This window comes from Drosophila virilis, chromosome 5 (assembly GCF_030788295.1).
Source record: "Drosophila virilis strain 15010-1051.87 chromosome 5, Dvir_AGI_RSII-ME, whole genome shotgun sequence".
NCBI lineage: Eukaryota > Metazoa > Arthropoda > Insecta > Diptera > Drosophilidae > Drosophila > Drosophila virilis.
In genome coordinates this window covers 15,027,455-15,042,206 of record NC_091547.1, presented here as the reverse complement: position 1 = coordinate 15,042,206, position 14,752 = coordinate 15,027,455, and the positions used below count along the sequence as shown (strand labels likewise).

Sequence of the window (14,752 nt, the reverse complement as noted above, 5' to 3'; positions counted from 1 at the left end):
TATCTTATTTTGTTTTTTGCAGAAATTATTACAATAATATCGAATTTATTGCAATTATGCTAAAAAGCATATTTTGCAACATTTTACGTTAACCAACACTTACTGAGTTTACCGCTGCCAGACGGTCTGCAAGTCTGTTTATTGTCGTGTGTTTTTAGAACAATTTTCTATTAAAATGGTATTAATAATGCCTATTAGCCCACCTGAGCACGGTCTCTTATATACCGCCAATAATATCAAGCTTAAGCTTGGAGATAAGGTAGTAGGACAGGGCACAATATATATTTCACAAAAGTGAGTGCATACATTTTCGACAATGCTCGAATGTTTAGTAATTGTTTTTTTTTTCTGTTAATTTTGTTTTTAATAAAGCACGCTGTCTTGGCAGCCGGCAGATCTTGCTGAAGGGATCTCGATCGAATGGAAACAAGTTAGCCTGCATGGCATTTCGTCGAATCCTAGAAAATGTATTTATTTTATGCTTGACCGAAAAGTGGAGTGGGAAGGAGTTTATATGGGCCGAAGTCCCGAAGTCAATGGCCAGAATGGCGCTGGGGATGAGCCTCATCGAAATGCTGTTGCCAATAACGAAGATGACGAGGGCAACGGCAGCGATGAGCACGACCCAGACGAAGAAGATGATGACAACTTTGAGGATGCCGTCGATCAGCAACTGGATGAAGTAACCGAGTGCTGGCTATTGCCCGATGATATACACACTGTGGATACCATGTACAATGCGATGACTACTTGCCAGGCATTGCACCCAGATTCGGCAGACAGCAACTCGGAAGATAGCGATCCAATGGAGGATGCTGGCGGTGTTGGCATGGCATTTGATGACCAGGAGATGGTGGACGATGCACTTACGCTTGGTCGCAACGGCGGCGAAGTTGGTGGCATGCAGAATCTTAGCCTTGACGATGACGACGATCGCTTCGAGGATGCGGATGAATAAGGCTGCTAAAAAGTGAACTAACTACTCCACATAACCATAACATCCATAAACATACGTATTTATATTTGAATCTTTTATACAAATTGTAAGTCTAAAGTGTATGAATTGTGAAAATATCTGATTAGCTTTTGGAATACTATATACTAAACGCTGTAAGCGCACCAACTACATCGCGTTTTCTTTCTTGGCTTGCTGGAATCGTTTCATCTCGTCTTCAAGCGCCTCTTCGCTCACGGGCTTAGCTAGCTGGAAAATGTTTAAGGTAGTACAACTTGTGTCTTGTAACATCTTTAATACTTACTGCGTCGGCCACTTCCAGCATTATTAGTGCCTGCTGATATGCATCGCCTTTGGACGGCACTTTGTCATAATTCCAGTATGTAAAATCCTGAAAGGTGCCGGTGAGACGAAGTTGGCGTTGTTCCTGATGTGGGTCCGTTTCTTGTAAAACAACGCCTCTATATCCGTCGGGCACTGGCTCACGCTTTCCCAACAGAGGATAACCCCTGAGCGCGTTAATCAGCACGCCCGAGCCGTATTCTGAAGCTTCGCGCGTGTAATTGTTAAAATAGGTATCCACATTTGCACATTCGCCGTCGCCATCGATTTTTGCTGGTAAGGAGTGTAGATGCAATGGTCTTTTGTTGGCCAATTGCTTAGCATCGAAATCCAGGGTTATTGACATTATTTTTAGCAAAAACGAAAAAATTGGCAATAAAAGTAGCGAAAACAATAAATCCCAAACACCGCCAAATAAATGTAGTGCTGTATAGCGTATGTTAAATAATAAATGGTAAGCAGTGTGGAAAAGGCGCTTTACAACACTAAGTGTTGGGACGAACCATAAAATGGCGTTTCTCGTTGAGCAAGAACTGATTTCTGCGCGATATTAAAATTATATAGTTATCAACAATTAAAGCGTGGACCGTGCACCTTAATTCTCGCCAAATAATGTAGTTTTAGTAACGAATTACAAAAAAAAAATTGCAAAATCCAACGGTGCATGCAGCTAAAGTGCTTCATCCGCATTCAGTCGTCGTTGTTCATATATCATTTGCTCTCTCGCCGTCTCTCTGTAAGTATAAAAACGAGAGCAGTGCGTAAAAAAAAAACGAAAGAATATTTTTGTTGCTTTTAAATACGTAGTGCGCGGTTAAAAGCTACATGTATATTATATATACATATATATAAAATATGTGCATGTATACAAATTTTATAATAACTAACAAGTGTGTGGCGGGCAGGGCGTTTACAATATTGCAAATTCTGTGGCAGACACACACAGATGCTAGCAAAATAGTATGCACCCATACAAACGCAGGAAAAAAAATTAAAGTTAATTAAGCGACTGTTGAAATATATACATATGCATATTGTATATATATAGCAACATTCGTAGTACGTGCATTATTTAATACAATTTATGAAATAATAAAACCCAGTTCTCTTAAATTGTCTGCACGCTGCCTGCAACGACTGTGCACCGTGTCTGTGTGTGTGTGTGTGTCAGTGTGTTTGTGTGTAACATGTGCGTGTGAAATGGTTTTAAGGCAGCGGAGCAGCATCAACAAACCAACAACAACAACAACAACAGAGGCAAAACAGTTTAGGGTGAGTTGTGAGCTACCTGCCAAAGCCGATTTTTTCCCGTTTCCCGTTTTTTTTTTTTTTTTTTTTTGTGGTGTCTTGTGTTCTGTTCGCCGGCAGAGTTTGCACGCCCAGCTCGCTACGATGACACACACACTCCAAATACTAATACATGGGCACTTCATTCAGTTTTAGAGCTCAGATAACCACCCACACAAATGCAAGTGCTTATCTTAACGAACGAACGAACGTTTTAGTTATCAAAATGTGTGCGTTAATAAAACAATTCGCATAAATTCAATTACGAAACTCATAAATAATCAGTTTTGTCGCTCTTCTATTGCAGTTTGCATTCGCAGCGCCAACAAACAACAACACATGACTTATACATATTTTTCTGTGCAAACAATGACACACAACTGCAACTGCAACTGCAACAATAAAAACAACAACAACAACAGCAGCAGCAGCAGCAAAACTCAAGGCTACAACAAGAGCGGCAGCAGCTGCTGCGGCAACAACAACAACAACTACTGCTACAACTACAACAGCAACAACAAACATTGAGATAATTTTTTGCTAATTTTCTACCTCCCCCTTCTACTTCGCTACAATTTGTTCATGCTGCCAGCAACAACGACAACAACAGCAACAACAACTGCAACAGCAACATTTAAGGCCCAAAAATGATCAACACAATTGTCCGACAGACCAATTGTTTTATAAAGAAATAACACATATATATATATTTTTATATACTTATGTTAATTCAATTGCAATTACAAATAACCAATAATTAAAAGTCTGAAATTATGAATAAACTGGATTACCCACGTCGCAATGGTACACACAAGATACGAATAACGCGTAAGTAAAGCCAATTGCCAAATTTATCATATTTGTTTGATATTGTTTATTAATTATAACGCTTCTCGTTTACAGTGTTGTGTGCAAGAAATTTGGCGCGCAAGGATCTGTTTCGTAAGTATTCTCATTTATCGCAAACCTTAATGCAAAATTCCAAGTTGATTAGAAAATGTTAGGAATTCGTTAGAGAAATTAATATGTATGCAAAATTGATTGCTTATTTTGCACGAATCAAAACAAATATTATAACAATTGTTGCCACAACTGTTTTTTGTTGTGTTGCCTTGTCGAGTAACGTGCTACGTGATGCGTATTTGTTGCTAAATTTAGCATTTCCTTTTGTTGTCTACTTTCATTTTTATAGAAATTATGGTACGGACAGGGACAGGGACAGGGAGGGGGGCCAGCGATTGCCTGAATCTATGCCCGTCCACAGAAATTACGGTTGCCATGCCGCCGTCTAACTCAAAGATATATGTACATATATTTCTTTTGCCATAATTATTTGTTTATACATAACTAAAGTAATTATTACTAATTTACTTTCATTGTGCCTCACTCTCTCGCTCGTGCACGCATAACCCCATTTGTGGTGTGTGTGCGCTATTTATTATTTTGTAGTTTATTTTTTTTTTTTTTTCATCTTTCTGTATATCTCTGTGATTCATTTTTTACACATCGTTGCACTTAAATCACGCAGGGGGCGGTCAACCGTCGCCGTTGTCCGCATTGCCCAATGCCATTTGTTGTTATTTTTATAATAATATTTCTTATTAGTTAGTTAAGGCTGGCAGGCGACGCATTTCAATAAATTCGACAGCTGTTCCAAAGAAGGAATTGCTTTCGGTGTGGTTGGATTTCCATGCCACATGAACTGGCACGTTAATGCTAATGTGTAATTAACAGCGGCATGCCAACTAGCGATCCGACTGACTGAATGCCCGACTCTGGCATGGTGTACATGATGCCATCTTTTCATGGAAATATCACCGCACAGTCTGTTACAGATCCAACAGATTAAGTGTCTGGCGAGGCACTTGGCTTACATTTTTTGTTTTGATCGGTAAATGTTTTTATGCCCATGCAAATAAGTGTGAACGCAAAACAAAAGTTGGCCGATTTTGTTTATCGTTGGACTGATTAGATTCGTGCAATATACAGGCACAAAACACTATGGTCGTTGGGAAAAACCGCACTCACAAACTGGGTAAAAATGTGTGTTTTAGGGTCTTACGTAGGACTTGGCACTATCTGCAAGCGTTTGACTCAATTTGCGGACAGATATTAATAGATATTATAGGCAAGGGATTTATGGGGCCAACATATGTTATGACTAAGTATCTCTTCCGTTTTTAAGACACGACGCAAAACACTTTTGACAAGTTGCTGTTATAATGCCTAAGCAAACATTCAATCGCTTTAAACTATCAAATGGGAACAAAAGAAGTTAGAAGTCATAAACTGTAAAGTATTCATCTGTTCATATATGTATATATTTCTTTTAGTAGACTTTTGCTTGTGTTATCACAAGTAAAAAGTGTAATAAAAATAAAACAAGTCGAACTGAAACGTGGGCACAAAGAAGAAATAGAACGACAATGATTGCATTGCTGTTGCGCAAGCAATTTCTAGCTGGTTGCAAGAAACCTTTTGCATTACCATATTTGCGACTTACTCTGACGAATGCCAAAACCGCGTCTGGCAAGGACATCTGTGGGCACGATAAATTGAAGGATCCGCAACAAGAACTGGAACTGGTAGCAATACGCAAAAAGGTTAACGATGCTGGAGCCGTGAGCCTAGGTTCGGCATTGTTCGGATACCCGGCGAAGCATCGTAAAGGTGCAACATTGGGCAATATATCCGTGATTATGCTACCCGCAAACATGACCCAAATCATGACAATGTCCACCAAGGGCGACGACAGTTGTAAGGACGATGCCAACAGGAATACTTCTTCCGACACGGGAAAGAAGAAAAAACGCAAACCAAATGAACCGCTTCCGAAGAAGCCAGCTAAGTCATCTGAGCAGGATGATAGCGTTAATTTAAAATACTGTTCGGAAAAACTGCCTACCGTGGCCTCATTGTCAAATCCAAAACAGGTTGAAAATACAAAAAAGGAGTTGCATGCGTGGATAAAAGAAAAAGGTGATTCCCTTCGAATACTCAAGCAAACAGTCACAAAAAAGAAGGAAGCAATAGTTAAATTAAAGGAGCTCACAAGCTTTCCACTAACTGCCCAGCAAAAGCCAACGAAATTTCCGCTAAACGAGCGATTAGCAGACACCGAAGATAGCGAAGTAGCCAAAGTGCTGGAAGAAGCCAAGAAAGAAGCTGCTAAAACTAAACAGTTGACTACCTTAAATCAGTCAAAGAACGCGGAAGATAAGAAGTGCGGTAAAACCAAGGCCGACAAGAAAAAGCCAGAGGGAGACAAGCTCTCACCAGTCTCTGGACCTGCGCCTGGACCTCCACCAGTATCTAAAAAAAGCTTCTCAACATTCGGGCAGACTGCTTCCAGTTCAGACATAACTAAGTCATATAATATGGCGCCCGTGCTTGGCTCAGGAGTTACCGAAATGAGAAAGCCTTCTGGTGACTTGGCTTTCGATTCTGGAAAATCAAAACCACCTGGACCACCAGCTGGGTCAAGCGGAAATAAGCCTCCGCCTGCTGCCAAAACGCCACCAGGTCCCACAAACGCTAAGCCGCCAGGTCCACCGCCTCCACCTAAGGGGGGTCCTAAGGGTCCTCCGCCGGGCACACCGCCACCCCAAACCAAAACCACGTTTGGCCCACTGGCCGATGCGGACAGAATTTTTACAAATCTGTACGGTCGTCACGACTGGCGCCTGAAGGCGGCCATGAAGCGGGGCGACTGGTACAAGACCAAAGAAATAATCGAGAAGGGTTCACCCTGGATCATCAATGAGCTTAAAACGTCCGGTCTGCGCGGACGGGGAGGGGCAGGTTTTCCCACTGGTCTCAAGTATTCCTTCATGAACAAGCCACCCGACGGACGACCCAAGTTTTTGGTCGTTAATGGAGATGAGGGCGAGCCGGGCACTTGCAAGGATCGAGAAATACTCCGTCATGATCCGCATAAGCTGGTGGAGGGATGTCTTGTGGTCGGCTGCGCCATGGGTGCCAATACAGGGTATATCTATGTGCGCGGCGAGTTCTTCAATGAGACTTGCAATCTACAGTATGCCATTATTGAGGCCTACAAGGCTGGTTTTCTGGGCAAGAACGCCTGCGGATCTGGCTTTGATTACGACCTCTACGTGCAGCGCGGCGCGGGCGCCTATGTCTGCGGTGAAGAGACCTCGCTCATCGAGTCCCTGGAGGGCAAGGCTGGCAAGCCTCGCAGCAAGCCGCCCTTTCCGGCTGACATTGGTGTCTTTGGCTGCCCATCGACAGTTACCAACGTGGAGACGGTGGCTGTTGCACCCACGATTTGCAGGCGGGGCGGCAAATGGTTTGCCAGCTTCGGACGCACTCGCAACTCGGGCACCAAACTGTTTAACATCTCGGGACACGTGGAACGACCCTGCACAGTGGAAGAAGAAATGTCGATGCCCACACGCGAGATCATAGAACGACATGCGGGCGGTGTAGTGGGCGGCTGGGATGATTTGCTCGCCATTATACCCGGCGGCTCCTCTACACCCTGTATTCCCAAGGAGGACGCATCGAAGGCTATACACGACTTCGATGGTCTGATGGCCGTTCGCTCCTCAATGGGCACTGGCGCCATCATTGTGATGAGCAAGAAGACGGACATTATTAAGGCCATTGCACGTCTGTCCGCCTTTTACAAACATGAAAGCTGCGGCCAGTGCACGCCATGTCGCGAGGGCCTGCACTGGGTGCACCTCATCATGCAGCGCTTTGTTACCGGCCAGGCGCAGCCCAGCGAAATCGACATGCTCTGGGAGATAACCAAACAAATCGAGGGCCACACCATATGTGCCCTGGGCGACGGCGCTGCCTGGCCGCCACAGGGACTGATTCGCCATTTCCGACCACTCATCGAGGAGCGCATGCGAGAGCGTGAGGCGTGCGACAAGGCGGCAGCCGCCGCTGCCTCCGGCAAACCCGCCTCATAAGTGTTAATGACGTTTATTCGCAATAAAAACAGTGGCGCAAAACCCTTTGTTTGCCGCCAAACTTCATGCAACGCCGACTACGCCTGGAGTCGCCAGCAGTTGCTGCGACTTGCGCGAAGTGAAAGTGCAGCCAATCGTTAATTTCCTACTAAGTATTCCGACGTGCGCCGCCGACCGAGCGCCGAAATTGTGCCATGTAGCGTAAAGCTAAATGGGGTTGAACGACATGTGGTCGACAGGCAGTGCCAGTCGGCTCGTCGCTAATCAGTCGATGGTCTTCGGATGTCGCTGCAATATTGTGCACTTCGTCCATGAAATGAGCCCAAATAAGCATATTGCGGTATTGAGTGTCTCTCTAATTTTGATACTAAGCCTAATTGAATGAATTTGTGCTTCTTAGGACTCGGGGCTTGTTTAATATATTACGAATTAGTCAATTGTTTGCTAATTGCATTGCGAGATCGGAATATTTTGTCTGTTCTTTGTTTTTAAGTTTTGAGCCGAGCCGGATTAATCCCGGAATTCCATTTGTTAACCATAAGCCAAACAATATGTAGCTATATCAAATTTAATTTACAACTTCAAACCTAATCTCAAACCGTACTAGCTTCATGCATGTCGAAAACCAGGTTTACGAACCGTATCATAAGAGTAGGCAAATCTTAAACCCAACCACCAAACACTTAAATATATCTACGACCAAGTACTTTTTTCAGGGCATTTGCTAGTCGACTACATTGCGACTTTCTTGCAGCTATTTCCTTTTACTTTTTGCCGTTTTGCTTTTGTGTTCTTTGGAGCATAAAATCAATCAACAGCTGCTGTCGTTGTCGTCCACAGTTCATATTACCAACACACAGATGCAGATACGTGTGCAGGTACAGGTGAAGATACAAATACAGAGGCATGTGTAGAGGTACAGAAACGTCTACAAATACAGATGCAATGTGCATGTCGCTTAGCAGGACAGAAAACTGGCGTGTATCGTATAATTCGAATGGCCTTCATAGCCAATGTACTATGGAGGCCTCGGCTAAGAGCTGCAACTGCCAGCTGTTCCTAATTGCCCATGCTAAAAAAATATTCTAAGCGTTTAATACATATTTCGAGATTCAGTATGGCTATGTAATCTTATCAGTGAGATCCGACTGCGGTCAGAATTTATGCCAAAGTACACACAGGCATGAGATTGGTCCCATCGCACTTGGCCCCGTTCGCGTTTTGGGTCAGTAGTAAAAACAATTATTTAAGCGTCGTTGAGATTTAATTGAAACTTGTTGCCCTCTGGTCAACTATGCATTATTTTAATAAAAACGAGACTAATTGAATGGTGGATGACTTGTCTGTGTCGCTTAGCCATGTGGATTGAAAGGCGGCGTGCCGGGGAAGTTAGGGTACGAGTGGACTGGCCGGGATCGTCGATTCCCGCGGCGCTCGTCAAAAGGCGCAGCCATCGTCGAGACAGCGCAGAGTGCCACCAGCGCCAGGAACAGCCAAGCGATAAAGGTGCTGAAGCGAATGGAAGCCATTACTGTTGTGATTGGTGGCTGTGTCAATCGTGCTGTTTATATATGGGTCATCCTCTGTGATTACCCTCCGCCGGAAGACGAAGTTACCTAACGAGAGAGGGGACTCACAATCGCTGTCATCGAGGGGAATTTACTTTTCTTAATGATTAGCTGGTCGTTGTGATAACCTAGGCGAAGCTGTTTATTGCTATTGTATCACTTGTTGTTGTCACTGGTGTTGTTGTTGTTGTTGCAATTTCCCGTTCATGTTGAGCCATGCAGCCTGTGGGCAGATGCCTTGCATCAATATCGAAGCGATCAGGAAATCCAGGACGTGGGTGCGGCAAATAAGAGCAGGCGGTTAGCATTGAGTGCATTGGCAACCAGAAGAGTAAGAGCAATCGGAACATTATGATAGGTCTAAGGCAACGTTTATAGATGATGATAATTTTGGATTAAAAGAACAGTAGATCCAACTACATATAAGAAAGAATATGTATACTTTTTATTGCTCATGTACTCGAGAGTTGGAATGAAACTGAAACTAACTTCCAGCTTTTTAGGTCCGGCAGTTATATAGGTTGTTAAATTTGAGCATGCAATACATATTTATACAAATAAGTTATTATCCAAATTGTATTAATAACCCAATTATTCTAATTTACATTGTTCAGGCTTGCCCGATCCGTTTGCAAAAGTTCAGGTGGATGGCACCGGTCAAGTCTATTCGACAGAGATAAGCAAATCCTCACTGGATCCCAAATGGAATGCGCACTACGATCTTTTTTTGGGACGTGGTGATTCAATAACAATAACCGTTTGGAACCAGCGAAAGATACACAAAGGCAGCGGATTCCTTGGCTGCGTGCGCATTCCCGCTGTGACCATACAAAGCTTGAAGGGCACAGGATGTAAGTAAATGTGATTGCATTCCAATCGGAACTCTACTCACATATCACATTCATTTTGCTTGTCCAGTTCAACGCTTGGATCTCGGCAAACTCTCGCCAGACGACGATGAGCTGGTACGCGGTCAGATTATTATCTCGCTGCTGCCCAAGGATGGACCCTGTAGCGGCAACCCGCTGGCCATTGTGGGACCCAGTGGTGATGTGCGTGGCCCCTCAGAAGAAGACTCCTCAGTGGACAGTCTGCCTGAGGGCTGGGAGGAGCGGCGCACGGACAACGGGCGCATATACTATGTAAATCATGCAACCAAATCGACGCAATGGGATAGACCCAGAGTGGCGGCGACGCCGGCGGGGACAAAGTCGCCGCAGCAGCGCCAGCACAATGGCAACAATGTTGACAGGCAGCCTCCGGCAGGTCCCACACGTTCCACAACTTGCACGAATCTGCTGAACGGTCATAGCAATCGACATGTGGCGCGTGAGGCACCCGACGAGCGGCGCCATTCAACGGAAATACTCTCCAGTGCAGGAGTGGGCGTAGCAGGTGGCAAGGAAAACACCAGTCCCAGTTCGGGAACAACGGGAGCGACGACAGCCAGCACGCCGGGCAAAAAGTCAACGTCCAGCCGAGCAGGAAATGCAGCGCTAGAGCCGACAACGCCCAACAACAGCAGCAGCAGTAACAACAGCAGTGGCAGTGGCAGTGGCAGCAACACGACAACAACGACGGCGACTGGTCGCCTGCACAGCAGCAACAACGACAATCATGTGAAAACGCCAAAGCACCAAACCCCTACAGCAATGAATGGGCATGCGCCCGGCGATGCGACGCCAACTTCACCCACCGGCCAGCAGAACTATGTGAACGGGAATGTACAGAGCGTCCAATCGGCGCAGGCTCAGCATGCCAACAATGGCTGGTCAGCAGAGGATGGCTCGACGACGCCTGCAACAACGCCGCCAAGGCAGAGTCCTACGGCTGCGACAACGACAACGACAACACCTTCAACGCCCGCCACGCCAACGGCCAACAGCAACGGTAACGGCAATGTGCACAGTCCCAACACGAATGGTCAGCCAGCGGGCAGATCGGAACGCACGCCCGCAACGGTGACGCCTGCGCAACGTTCCCAACGGCGCAGCTCGCGCCAGGCTGTAGAGGAGGCAGCGGCGCGTCGGCGCTCTTCTCGTGGCACACGAAATGCGGCAGGAGGCTCAAGTGGCGCGGCCTTGAGTGGTGGGATGCGTTACGGGTCAGCAGCGATAGCAGCCGCAAATCAGGCGGCGCGTCCGTTTTTGGATCTGCCACCGGGCTATGAGATGCGCACCACACAGCAGGGCCAGGTATATTTCTACCACATACTGACGGGTGTTTCCACATGGCATGATCCGCGCATACCACGCGACCTTGATACGCAGCATCTGACGCTGGACGAGATTGGGGCGCTCCCAAGCGGCTGGGAGCAGCGCAAAACGGCCTCAGGCCGTGTTTACTTCGTAGATCATAATAACCGCACCACACAGTTCACGGACCCGCGACTAAGCGGAAGCATACTACAAAGGATATGCAATGGCAGTGGAAGCGCGCCCCCAGCGACACCAAATACAGCAGCAGTCCCAGCATCCCCAGCCGCGGCGCCAGCCTCTGCAGCACCGCCACCTGCGACACCCAACGCTGCTGGCAACGCAGCAACGCCGCATCGCCGGGCTGCCCCGCATATTGTGGTGCCGGATCTGCCGCAAGGGCTGCTTGAGGGCGCCGACCTGCTGCCGAAGTATCGACGTGATTTGGTTGGCAAAATGCGGGCACTGCGTTCGGAACTGCAGGCGTTACAGCCACAGTCGGGCCACTGTCGGCTGGAAGTTTCGCGCAGCGAAATATTCGAGGAGAGCTACAGACTGATTATGAAGATGCGCGCCAAGGACATGCGCAAACGGCTCATGGTCAAGTTCAAGGGTGAGGAGGGCTTGGATTATGGTGGTGTGGCACGCGAATGGCTCCATCTGCTATCCCGCGAGATGCTCAATCCACAGTACGGCCTATTCCAGTACAGTCGCGACGATCATTACACGCTGCAAATAAATCCCGATTCGAGCGTCAATCCTGATCACCTGTCCTACTTCCATTTCGTGGGCCGCACTCTGGGCATTGCCGTTTTCCATGGCCACTGTCTCGACGGTGGATTCACGACTCCATTCTACAAACAACTGTTGAACAAGCCCATCACACTGGGAGATATTGAAGGCGTGGATCCCGAGCTGCATCGCAGCCTGACCTGGATGCTGTAAGTGAACTTAATCTATAGCCATTTAGCTTGCAATCATTATAAGTGTTATGTTGCTGATCTTTATCCTGCAGAGAGAGCAACATCAGCGGGATTATTGAGTCCACGTTTAGTGTGGAGAACAATAGCTTTGGAGCTCTGGTGGTGCATGAGCTAAAGCCTGGCGGCGCATCAATAGCTGTCACCGAGGAGAACAAACGCGAGTATGTCAAGCTTTATGTCAACTATCGCTTTATGCGCGGCATTGAACAGCAATTTTTGGCGCTGCAAAAGGGTCAGTATCACACAATGCACTGCTGCTCATCCTGCATTGAACATGTTGCTCACTTTTCTGTAATTTTTATGCTGACAGGCTTCTGTGAGCTCGTACCCAGCCACTTGCTACGCCCATTTGATGAGCGCGAACTGGAATTGGTTATTGGCGGCATCTCTAGCATCGATGTCAACGACTGGCGCAACAATACGAGAATGAAACATTGCACCAATGAAACGCCTCAGGTTTTGTGGTTCTGGCAGGTTCGTAGAGTTTTGCTTCTCTTCTTATTCTGCACATATGTAATTTTAATATTGTTGTTTCGTTTCAGGTGGTTGAGTCGTACAGCTCAGAGATGCGAGCGCGTTTGCTGCAATTTGTGACGGGTTCTTCGCGAGTGCCGCTGCAAGGCTTTCGTGCGCTGCAAGGCTCGACGGGCGCGGTTGGGCCACGTCTCTTTACCATACATCTTACCGCAGATGTGCCCACACAAAATCTGCCCAAGGCTCACACCTGTTTTAATCGCATCGATTTGCCGCCCTACGAGAACTATCAGCTGCTTTGTGACAAGCTCACGCAAGCCGTTGAGGAAACCTGTGGATTCGCTGTGGAATAGTTACAACGTACGCACACACAGCCGCACGCACACCCGCATTCTTACACTCCCATATATGCATTATATCCGATACAAATATATGAAAGCGATTTGAAATCAAAATTGTACTGGCCTGGGCCCCCTGCAAAACTGCATTGGAATTTGTCTGTTGAAAAATGCTCCACAATATGATGTTTAGTGTTTGACTGCGCCTTTTGCAGTTAAAAAAAATGAAATGACAGACTTATTACAACATATTTATGTGTTGCCTGAAGGGCAATAGTTCTTAAACATAGTTACCAAGTGCATATACACTCACGTATATCTTTATATTTGTATTTTGCTGTCTACCCTGGCCTTTGTTTGTTTACGTCATGTTATAAATTGTAGTTTTAATTATTGAACCCATATACATAAATACATATACATTATACATTATATATCATAGTTGATAATTAGGCGTAACAACAACCAACAACCACAACAACAAATTATATAATTGTAGGCATTGGACCAGCAATTTAGTGCTTTTGTTTAGTTTTAAATGCATTTTTATGTTTACTAATTATATTTTGTACATTTATAAAGAAATCGAACTCAATGCTAGGTTTTTTATTATTGTTAAAATTTTCCTTAAATACACACACTATTATTTTCACGCATTCACACGGGAAACATTCAGATTGAAACACCCTAAGCCCCCACTCATTTAATATTCTTAAGAAATGTAATTTCAATTGACCTATATACATATATATATATATACATATACATATATGTATATGTATGTACCCATCACCTCCCTATCCCCAACACCAAAAAAAAAAAAAAACATGAAAAAGCAAACACTTGAAAAATTACTCAATTATTATAACTAGTTATTTTTTAAATTTTTAAATAAATGAAAATTATTTAAATTACATTTGGTTAAATATTTTATTTTGTAGCTGGCTCGGCCTGGCCCCTAAAATGGATATTTAATTTATACCAAAACTAATTAAGTAAAACCATTTGAGGAACAAATTACATAAACGCATGTTACAATTGATACACGATAAGAATTGGACAAATTTCTAGAAAGTGATATTAGTAAAAATTTTAACGGTCTTTGAATTTAATTGTAACAATTAGTAGCTATATAAGAAACCCCCTAGAACCTGTATTGATTTTATGAGATCGCTAAAACATATAAAGAAAATCCCGATCATAGCCCTAACATTATAAAAAAACGTTAACTTTTGGCTTTAGAGAGCGCTAGAGTGATAGAACCAATTACATTTTACGACAATTGCTCTCTACAGCATCTGTACGAACTGCAGCAGAAATGCCGCTTAATTAAAGGACTAAAAAAAGTTGTAAACAATCCTTAAAATGCATGTAATCAAAGACATCTGAAGTGATTTGCAATATATTTAGAAAACGTTCTGTCTATATTTTTCATTCAATTATATTTCGGGTACACACATACATATATATATGTACATATATTGTGATGGTGCAAGAACATGAAATCAAATGAAAATAAAGCTAAATCAAAAACCATCAAAAATTCATTTAGTACATAATTTAATGATACAAAAGCTCAAGTTTTGGCTCCAACAATCATTTTATGTATTTTAACAAATAAAACAAATTAAATGTGCCACTGTTTTAGACCTAGGAAAATCACCAAGAAA

General features: G+C 44.5%; 4 protein-coding genes across 5 annotated transcripts; 3 read left to right on the top strand and 1 right to left on the bottom strand.

Moving 5' to 3' along the window:
* Nucleotides 1-77: 77 nt before the first annotated feature.
* Nucleotides 78-1,126, top strand: icln (chloride nucleotide-sensitive channel icln). Its single transcript, XM_002049817.4, has 2 exons — nucleotides 78-294; nucleotides 373-1,126. The coding sequence occupies exons 1-2, from the start codon at nucleotides 176-178 to the stop codon at nucleotides 956-958; spliced, it is 705 nt and encodes a 234-aa protein (XP_002049853.1). The 5' UTR covers nucleotides 78-175; the 3' UTR covers nucleotides 959-1,126.
* Nucleotides 1,001-1,643, bottom strand: LOC6627225 (uncharacterized). Its single transcript, XM_002049818.4, has 2 exons — nucleotides 1,260-1,643; nucleotides 1,001-1,204 (listed from the first exon to the last, which is right to left on the bottom strand). The coding sequence occupies exons 1-2, from the start codon at nucleotides 1,641-1,643 to the stop codon at nucleotides 1,124-1,126; spliced, it is 465 nt and encodes a 154-aa protein (XP_002049854.1). The 3' UTR covers nucleotides 1,001-1,123.
* A 169-nt stretch (nucleotides 1,644-1,812) lies between these two features.
* Smurf (SMAD specific E3 ubiquitin protein ligase) lies at nucleotides 1,813-14,509 on the top strand. Of its 2 annotated transcripts, none has more exons than XM_002049819.4 (8): nucleotides 1,813-2,033; nucleotides 2,892-3,412; nucleotides 3,488-3,526; nucleotides 9,707-9,943; nucleotides 10,011-12,228; nucleotides 12,303-12,502; nucleotides 12,581-12,744; nucleotides 12,813-14,509. In XM_002049819.4, exons 2-8 carry the CDS (start codon nucleotides 3,358-3,360, stop codon nucleotides 13,095-13,097), a joined length of 3,198 nt encoding a protein of 1,065 aa, XP_002049855.1. In that variant the 5' UTR covers nucleotides 1,813-2,033; nucleotides 2,892-3,357; the 3' UTR covers nucleotides 13,098-14,509. The 2 variants fall into 2 exon arrangements, with proteins under 2 accessions (XP_002049855.1, XP_070066087.1); XM_070209986.1 differs by lacking the exon at nucleotides 1,813-2,033 and adding an exon at nucleotides 2,401-2,569.
* ND-51L1 (NADH dehydrogenase (ubiquinone) 51 kDa subunit-like 1) lies at nucleotides 4,268-9,613 on the top strand. The gene has a single exon (XM_015174879.3). It carries the CDS (start codon nucleotides 5,011-5,013, stop codon nucleotides 7,522-7,524), a length of 2,514 nt encoding a protein of 837 aa, XP_015030365.1. The 5' UTR covers nucleotides 4,268-5,010; the 3' UTR covers nucleotides 7,525-9,613.
* Nucleotides 14,510-14,752: the final 243 nt, after the last annotated feature.

What these genes read in the sequence shown, in the direction of transcription:
- Smurf (XM_002049819.4), top strand. Translation starts at nt 3,358, where the DNA reads ATGAATAAACTGGATTACCCACGTCGCAATGGTACACACAAGATACGA. An exon ending in ACACAAGATACGAATAACGC is followed by an intron (nt 3,413 to 3,487) that starts GTAAGTAAAGCC and finishes TCTCGTTTACAG; the next exon opens with TGTTGTGTGCAAGAAATTTG. An exon ending in CGCAGCCTGACCTGGATGCT is followed by an intron (nt 12,229 to 12,302) that starts GTAAGTGAACTT and finishes TTTATCCTGCAG; the next exon opens with AGAGAGCAACATCAGCGGGA.
- LOC6627225 (XM_002049818.4), bottom strand. Translation starts at nt 1,643, where the DNA reads ATGTCAATAACCCTGGATTTCGATGCTAAGCAATTGGCCAACAAAAGA. An exon ending in TGCTGGAAGTGGCCGACGCA is followed by an intron (nt 1,205 to 1,259) that starts GTAAGTATTAAA and finishes AACATTTTCCAG; the next exon opens with CTAGCTAAGCCCGTGAGCGA.
- icln (XM_002049817.4), top strand. Translation starts at nt 176, where the DNA reads ATGGTATTAATAATGCCTATTAGCCCACCTGAGCACGGTCTCTTATAT. An exon ending in ACAATATATATTTCACAAAA is followed by an intron (nt 295 to 372) that starts GTGAGTGCATAC and finishes TTTTTAATAAAG; the next exon opens with CACGCTGTCTTGGCAGCCGG.
- ND-51L1 (XM_015174879.3), top strand. Translation starts at nt 5,011, where the DNA reads ATGATTGCATTGCTGTTGCGCAAGCAATTTCTAGCTGGTTGCAAGAAA.